This window comes from Conger conger, chromosome 6 (assembly GCF_963514075.1).
Source record: "Conger conger chromosome 6, fConCon1.1, whole genome shotgun sequence".
Taxonomy (NCBI): Eukaryota; Metazoa; Chordata; class Actinopteri; order Anguilliformes; family Congridae; genus Conger; species Conger conger.
The window spans coordinates 5139703-5147463 of record NC_083765.1 but is presented as its reverse complement, the minus strand read 5'-3'; the positions used below and the strand labels follow the sequence as shown (position 1 = coordinate 5147463).

The following is a 7761-nucleotide window of genomic DNA, read 5'->3' as shown; positions in this document are numbered from 1 at the left end:
CCCTGCACCGGCCCCTCCCGCATCCCTCCCTCAGCCCGCCTTCCTGCTGGACAGCCTCACTGCCCCGCCCCTCTTTAATGACATCACTGCAGGTGAGAGAGCCACGCACCTGGCCCCACCCTCCGGCCCTCCTCACTCACCTAATCACTCTCCTCATTATCTGTCTCTCTCTCTCTCCCCCTCTCCCTGTCTTTCTCTTCCTCTCTCTCCCTGTCTCTTCCTCTCCCTGTCTCTTTTTCCTCTCTCTCTCTTTCCCTCTCTATTTGTCTCTCTGTGTTTTTATAGTATTAATACTATAATAATAATAATAATAATGAGAATGTTTAACTGCCGCTCTAAAACAATTTACAGTTGATTAGACTAAGCAGGAGACAATCCCCCCAGGAGCAATGTGGGGTTAACCGCCCAACAGGCTACTCTAGGCCTCTTTCTGTTTCTTTCCTTGTCTCTGTCTCTTTTCTCACTTTACATTTCATTACATTACATTGCATTATTGGCATTTGGCAGACGCTCTTATCCAGAGCGACGTACAGTTGATTAGACTAAGCAGGAGACAATCCTCCCCTGGAGCAATGCAGGGTTAAGGGCCTTGCTCAAGGGCCCAACGGCTGTGCGGATCTTATTGTGGCTACATTGGGATTAGAACCACCAACCTTGCGGGTCCCAGTCATTTACCTTAACCGCTACGCTACAGCCCTCACCCCTGTCTGTCTCCCTCCTCTCTCTTTCTGTCCTCCTCTCTGTCTGGGAGAGCACAATAAAGAGGCAGTGAGTACCACTCATTTCTTCTGCTCTCTGTTTTACAGCTATTCCACCAATGACGGCGTACAACAAGAACGGGCTGAAGATCGAGTTCACGTTCGAGAGGGCCAACCCCAACCCCAACGTCGCCGTGATCACCATCCACGCCTCCAACGGCACGGAGGCCGAGATGACCGACTTTGTGTTCCAGGCGGCGGTACCAAAGGTGGGCAGGGATTTCGGAAGCACTGTAGCTGCATTAGCGCTGTGGTTGCATTAGCGCTGTGGTTGCATTAGCGCTGTGGTTGCATTAGCGATGTGGTTGCATTAGCGCTCTAGTTACATTAGCGCTGTGGTTGCATTAGCGCTGTGGTTGCATTAGCGCTGTGGTTGCATTAGCGCTGTAGTTGCATTAGCGCTGTAGTTGCATTAGCGCTGTAGTTGCATTAGCTCTGTAGTTGCATTAGCGCTGTAGTTGCATTAGCGCTGTAGTTACATTAGCGCTGTGGTTGCATTAGCGCTGTGGTTGCATTAGCGCTGTGGTTGCATTAGCGCTGTAGTTGCATTAGCGCTGTAGTTGTATTAGCGCTGTAGTTACTAGCGCTGTAGTTGCATTAACGCTGTGGTTACGTTAGCTATTGTTATTTGCATTTGCACTGTGGTTAGATGTACGGTTCTGTGAGAGCGGGGCTAGTTAGATTAGCGCTGGACTGTGAGTGTGGGGTTTAGATTAGCGCTGGACTGTGAGTGTGGGGTTTAGATTAGCGCTGGACTGTGAGTGTGGGGTTCAGATTAGCACTGGACTGTGAGTGTGGGGTTTAGATTAGCACTGGACTGTGAGTGTGGGGTTTAGATTAGCGCTGGACTGTGAGTGTGGGGTTTAGATTAGCGCTGTTCTGTGAGTGTGGGGTTTAGATTAGCGCTGTTCTGTGAGTGTGGGGTTTAGGTTAGCGCTGTTCTGTGAGTGTGGGGTTTAGATTAGCGCTGGACTGTGAGTGTGGGGTTTAGATTAGCGCTGGACTGTGAGTGTGGGGTTTAGATTAGCGCTGGACTGTGAGTGTGGGGTTTAGATTAGCGCTGGACTGTGAGTGTGGGGTTTAGATTAGCGCTGTTCTGTGAGTGTGGGGTTTAGATTAGCGCTGTTCTGTGAGTGTGGGGTTTAGGTTAGTGCTGTTCTGTGAGTGTGGGGTTTAGATTAGCGCTGGACTGTGAGTGTGGGGTTTAGATTAGCGCTGGACTGTGAGTGTGGGGTTTAGATTAGCGCTGGACTGTGAGTGTGGGGTTTAGATTAGCGCTGGACTGTGAGTGTGGGGTTTAGATTAGCGCTGTTCTGTGAGTGTGGGGTTTAGATTAGCGCTGGACTGTGAGTGTGGGGTTTAGATTAGCGCTGTTCTGTGAGTGTGGGGTTCAGATTAGCACTGGACTGTGAGTGTGGGGTTTAGATTAGCGCTGGACTGTGAGTGTGGGGTTTAGATTAGCGCTGTTCTGTGAGTGTGGGGTTTAGATTAGCGCTGTTCTGTGAGTGTGGGGTTTAGGTTAGCGCTGTTCTGTGAGTGTGGGGTTTAGATTAGCGCTGGACTGTGAGTGTGGGGTTTAGATTAGCGCTGGACTGTGAGTGTGGGGTTTAGATTAGCGCTGTTCTGTGAGTGTGGGGTTTAGATTAGCGCTGGACTGTGAGTGTGGGGTTTAGATTAGCGCTGGACTGTGAGTGTGGGGTTTAGATTAGCGCTGTTCTGTGAGTGTGGGGTTTAGATTAGCGCTGGACTGTGAGTGTGGGGTTTAGATTAGCGCTGGACTGTGAGTGTGGTGTTTAGATTAGCGCTGGACTGTGAGTGTGGGGTTTAGATTAGCGCTGTTCTGTGAGTGTGGGGTTTAGATTAGCGCTGTTCTGTGAGTGTGGGGTTTAGATTAGCGCTGGACTGTGAGTGTGGGGTTTAGATTAGCGCTGTTCTGTGAGTGTGGGGTTTAGATTAGCGCTGTTCTGTGAGTGTGGGGTTTAGATTAGCTCTGTTCTGTGAGTGTGGGGTTTCACTGGTGTCTCTGTTCCAGACGTTCCAGCTGCAGCTCCTCTCCCCCAGCAGTAACATCATTCCGCCGCTCAACCAGGGCACGGTCACGCAGGTCATCAAAGTGCTCAACCCACAGAAGGTACGCCCCCCCCCCCCCCGCCTCTGTGGGTCTCCGGGCACGGGTATGAGCCCCACCCCCCCGTCCCCCCGATTTCAGATTTTAACATCTCTGTCTCTCCTGTGTCGACCCACAGCAACAACTGCGAATGAGGGTCAAGCTCACATACAACCACAAAGGCTCTTCAGTGCAAGATCTGTCCGAGGTCAACAATTTCCCCCCCCAGTCCTGGCAGTGATGGCCTGCACCCCCCCCCCCCTCTCTCTCCCTCTCCCCCACTCTGCAAGGGAACTATGGGGGAGGCACCACCACTACTCCCTACACACACACCCCCCCCCCCCCCCCCAAACCCCCTGCCCCCTCTCCCTGTGACATCACTGCAGACTGCTACACTGGGGTCGCCAGGGAAACAAAGGAATCTTTCTGACACGCAGCGATGATGCGGTGGCCACGACGACGACGTCGCCGACGGCGACCGTGACTACGACGACGTCAGCAGAAATTGGAAACATATCCATTCTTTTTTTTTTTTTTTTTGGTTGATTTTCTTCATCACTGTCTCTGCTCGCAATAGGCACTGCTTTTGTCACACCCCCCCTCCTTTTGCACGTGCACTCGACACATTCTCTTTCTCCCCCCCCCCCCCCCCCCACATGGGAAGTTAACCCCTCTGGGCCACCGTAGAAAGACGCCCTCTGCCCCCCTGATAGACATCAGCAGCCAGCCCCCCCCCCCCCCCCCCCGACGTGTCCTGGTTTTGTTTGGTTTCATGTTTTTATCAGAATCTGGAACTGTACGTGGTTGGGTTTGTTTGATTCGTGTTTTCAGCTTTTTAATGAAATGCACCTGAGCTCGATGAAGTTTGCACTTTGATCCCACTCTGTCCACCATGCAGAATTAAGAAAGTTTGGTTTCTTATTTGGGCTCTAAAATTCTGTGTGTGTGCCTGTGTGATTGTGCGTGTGCGTGTGCGTGCGCGTGCGTGCGTGTGTGTTTGTGTGTTTGTGTGTGATCGTACAGGGTTAGGGTCGTTGTTGGAGCAGTCAATATTATTGGAGTTTTAGTGTTTGAGGTCCTAACTTATTGTCTGTGATGAAGATAAACCTGTGCCCTGCTCTCCGTGTCTCATATTAAACGCGTCGGTTCTGTTGGGTCCCAGGATCCGGCTTGCACTTTTGCACCCAATCTGCCCCCCCCCCCCCCGAAGCGGGTTCTGCCTGGAATGTTGTTGCAGTTGTTAGTGTGAGAGCCGCTAGACCAGCCCAGACCGAACGCTCGCCCGCTGCAGCCTCTCGGACGGCTGGGCCCTTTCTGCCGTGGAGTGCCGGTGGAAGGACGGAGCCTGAGGTCCGTTTCAATCGTCTCCGATTCCCCCCTCGTGAGTCTCGAGTGCAGCTTCTGAATAATGTATCATAATCTGAAAGGGAAGCCAGATATTAATTTATCCCCTTGAGAAATAAAAAATTAAAATAATAATAAAAAAATAAAAAATAAACATTGAAGTCACATATTTGTGGATGAAGCACATCTCTGTTCTGTGAGGAGTTCTGATTTGGAAGTGTGCCGCAGTCTGTCCTGTCCAGTCTACTAAATCAGCTGGTGTTCTTTCCCGTAAGCAGCAGAACAAGGTCAAATCTGCTCTTTCACCAGTTACTCTTGCCATTTTTAATGTATGCTAAATCGTCAGCCATTTTGATTTTGCGTGTAATCCAGTCAGAAAGATCTAGATTATTTTTTTAGGAAAATTCACTCGTCTGGTAGTCATTCAGGATCACTCATTTTTCTTTTTGGTCGGGAATAATTTTTTAATCGTTTAGAAGTAGAGGCCGAATGGAGGCGCACGCGCGTGAGTTGATTTGAACGGGCAAACGCCGTCGATATTGATTACTGAGAAAGCTGTGTATTAATCGAACATTTCTGCAAATCACACCTCAAATCTTTTCTTCTCAAGCAGTTGAGTTATATATTCTCTCTCTCTCTCCCTCCCTCCCAGCCCGGCTGATCGCTGGTTTTGAGACTGGTGTTTAAATTGTGGAGCCCCCAGGAGTCTTGGCGGGCCGGTATCCCCTAGCCACACACACGGGAGTAATGTGTGTGTGCTGAATGTAGCGCTTGGTTCTCTCCGATTCAGTTTCCTGGCTCTTCCGCGCGCTCTCTCTCCGGTCCTCTCTGTGTTAAAGGAAGAGGGCGGGGGTTCGTTCCTCAGCTGTCGCGCCGTAGACGGTCAACGGAAGTCCTGCCAAACGATGCCTGGTTATCAAAGCGATGTGCCTTTTGCCGTTCGGTAATTGTGTTTCGTTTCGGGTCGGCGCGCCCGCCCCGTGCTTTTTGGCCCGAGGTTCAGCTGGCCGTAGATGGGGAGGTCAGGTGATCGTGAGGTTGCCCTAGCAACGACTGGGGCGCAGAAAATACGACAGACGGGAGCGATGGGCCTTTCGGTTTTTCGCCGTCAACTTTTTGACTGTTGCAGAGAAGGCTTTCGAAGCGCGTCTCTCACATCAGGTGTTTTTCCTGTTCTTTTCTGCTCAGCCCCTGGTTGCAGTACTTCACCAAATTTAAACCATCTTGAATGACACTGTTGGAAACAAAAGTCAACTGAATACCTCATAGTTTTTTTTTTTGTGTGTGTGAACTCTTTCACATCAAGCATTATACCTGGTAATGCGAGAATGATTTGTCCGCCATCATGGGTACATCAATAGGACGCCATTTTACTCTTTGCTAACCTGCTTTCTTTTACTGTTACCCTTCCCTGTGTCTACAGGTGCACCGTCTACTTCCTTTGACTGGAATGATGTTTTGCTTTCACGTGCATTAGCCTGTACTAACCTTTAACCTTTGTGACCAAATCAGAGATTCTATTTAGCTTTCGATATTAAATCTTCTCAAGCAATGATCTGTATATGGAGAAATCTGACTTTGCATTTGTTTTGTTTTTGTTTTTTTTTTGTTTTTTTGTCTCGACTGAATGATTACATTCTGTCCTACTGTTTGGTATAAACGGAGAGGCTGTGTAACTGTAGACTTTGTCCATCGCCCATCCTACCGTGGAGATCAGCTGTTTTTATAAGCGTTTGTTTCAGAAGTGCTCACGGTTTGTGTTGAAATAGATCAAAGTTTAACACCATAGCCTGGATTAATGAATTTCTCTGATTCCGTGTAATTGAATAAGATGACAATATATGCTGCCTGTATATTGTACATAACTGTAAAACAAACAAGCAAATTACATTGAAAATAAAAGGTTAACTATTCAAAGATCCGGGTACAGGTGTAGTTAGGACAAGTCCTTATTTTCCGATGTGTATAGTTATTTGAAGGGGTGAGGTGATTTTAAGGGTGAATTGACAACAAAAAAAAGTATTTTGAAACATGTTACGTTCTGGTTGCAGATAATTGGACGTTGCAAATGAGTTCATCCGCATTTTGGCCACCAAATTTAAAATAAAAACATTTGTTCCATTCTAACATGCAAAATTTCGCTCGGATGAAACCAACCAGTGGGAGTCGTGTTTAATGTCCATACGCCTTGTTCCTCTCGGTGGCGCTGTTTCTAGGTGTGTGTGTTTGGTGTGGGTGTGGGTGTTGACATGCGGTTGCGGTCGATCTTCTGTTCAAAGTGAATTACTACTGATGAACTTGAGCCCAGTTCTGTAGCAGCACGCAAGGTGGCGGACATCTCCGTCTGTAACAGTGATTGGCTTACGTTGTTTACGTACTGTTCATCGAGGGTTTCCAAGGCCCAACAAGCCTCCCAACAACAGTGCACTATATTATTTATCAGTCTAGAAGTGATCAGTTCTCTTTGAGACTTGACAGCTATAAAAAGCGAATTAATGGAGAACCCGCCCTCCCCACATGCTGTCTTCTGGAAGGTATTCACGGGTAGCCTCAGAATTCTGAATTGCCGTCAGGTTGTTTTGCCTTCTTCATTTATAATTATTTAGGTTTCGAGATGGTTTCTGTGCCTGCAATTGGATTGTCCGAGAACGCGCGCCGCGCCCTTAGTTTCACCGTCCATTCACGGTGTAAAACGCTCGACAGCAGCACCCAGTCACCCAGATGGCTTCGAAAACGTGATGCACGACCACTTTCTCATAATTGGGCAGCATAATTTTTTCTCTCTTTTTAAATTAAGACTCTGAGGCAGCGGGTTTATCCCAGGGGGGGTACCGGTGATTAATGTCCTATTATCCGGGTGGCAGATTTTAAAAAAGCATCCCTGTTGTGGATGGGAATGTTCCCTCAGGCTTTTGCGTTGTTCGTAACACTGTGTACAACACAAATGAGCGTAGAGCTGCTTTAACAGTCCTTGAGGAAAGAAGACACCCTTTTTTTGTATGAAAGGAAAAGCAGACCCTACATGTTTCTAGTGGTTGATTGGCGACTTGCCTCCACAGGAGGGGGCTGTTTCACACTGAAGATTCTCGGTGGGTCGGGGGAAGAAGTTGGAAAGTGTCTTGTCTTGAATGTTAGTCTTATCCGTTCCAATCAAGTCTATATCCCCATTTTTTAAATATTTAATTTTTAAGGTGCAGTGCTCCGTAGATTTGTAATTATCCAAACGCATAAGACGGTCATTACCAATACAAATGGTTCTCTGATGGAGACGCTGCTGCTTTGACAAAAATATATATAGATATATATATTATGGGAGTTAGGCTACATCTGTTGGATTTTTTTTTTTTTTTTTTTTTTTTTTTTATCTGTGTGTGCGTGTGATTCTGTGCGTGCGTGTGAGTGTCTTACTCCTGCAAACACAAGGTAAGGACACGTGGATCTCGGCCGCAACGGTTTCAACTCTAAGCTTGGAAGCTGCATGTGAGAACCGATGTACATAGCCTCGTTTCTACTCGCAGCATCTTCTTTTTTTGACATTCAAGGAAAAGAACA

At 48.0% G+C, this 7761-nt stretch overlaps 1 protein-coding gene across 1 annotated transcript in view; it reads left to right on the top strand.

Annotated features, from left to right (window-relative positions):
• Positions 1–3595, top strand: part of LOC133130499 (AP-1 complex subunit gamma-1-like) — a 33270-nt gene extending 29675 nt beyond the window's left edge. The window contains exons 18-21 of the mRNA XM_061245127.1: positions 1–92; positions 807–967; positions 2791–2889; positions 3005–3595. The exon at positions 1–92 is cut by the window's left edge and continues 7 nt beyond it. Of these exons, the coding sequence (XP_061101111.1) occupies positions 1–92; positions 807–967; positions 2791–2889; positions 3005–3106 (454 nt within the window). The 3' untranslated portion in view covers positions 3107–3595. The remainder of the gene's footprint in view (positions 93–806; positions 968–2790; positions 2890–3004) is intronic.
• The last annotated feature ends 4166 nt before the right edge of the window (positions 3596–7761 follow it).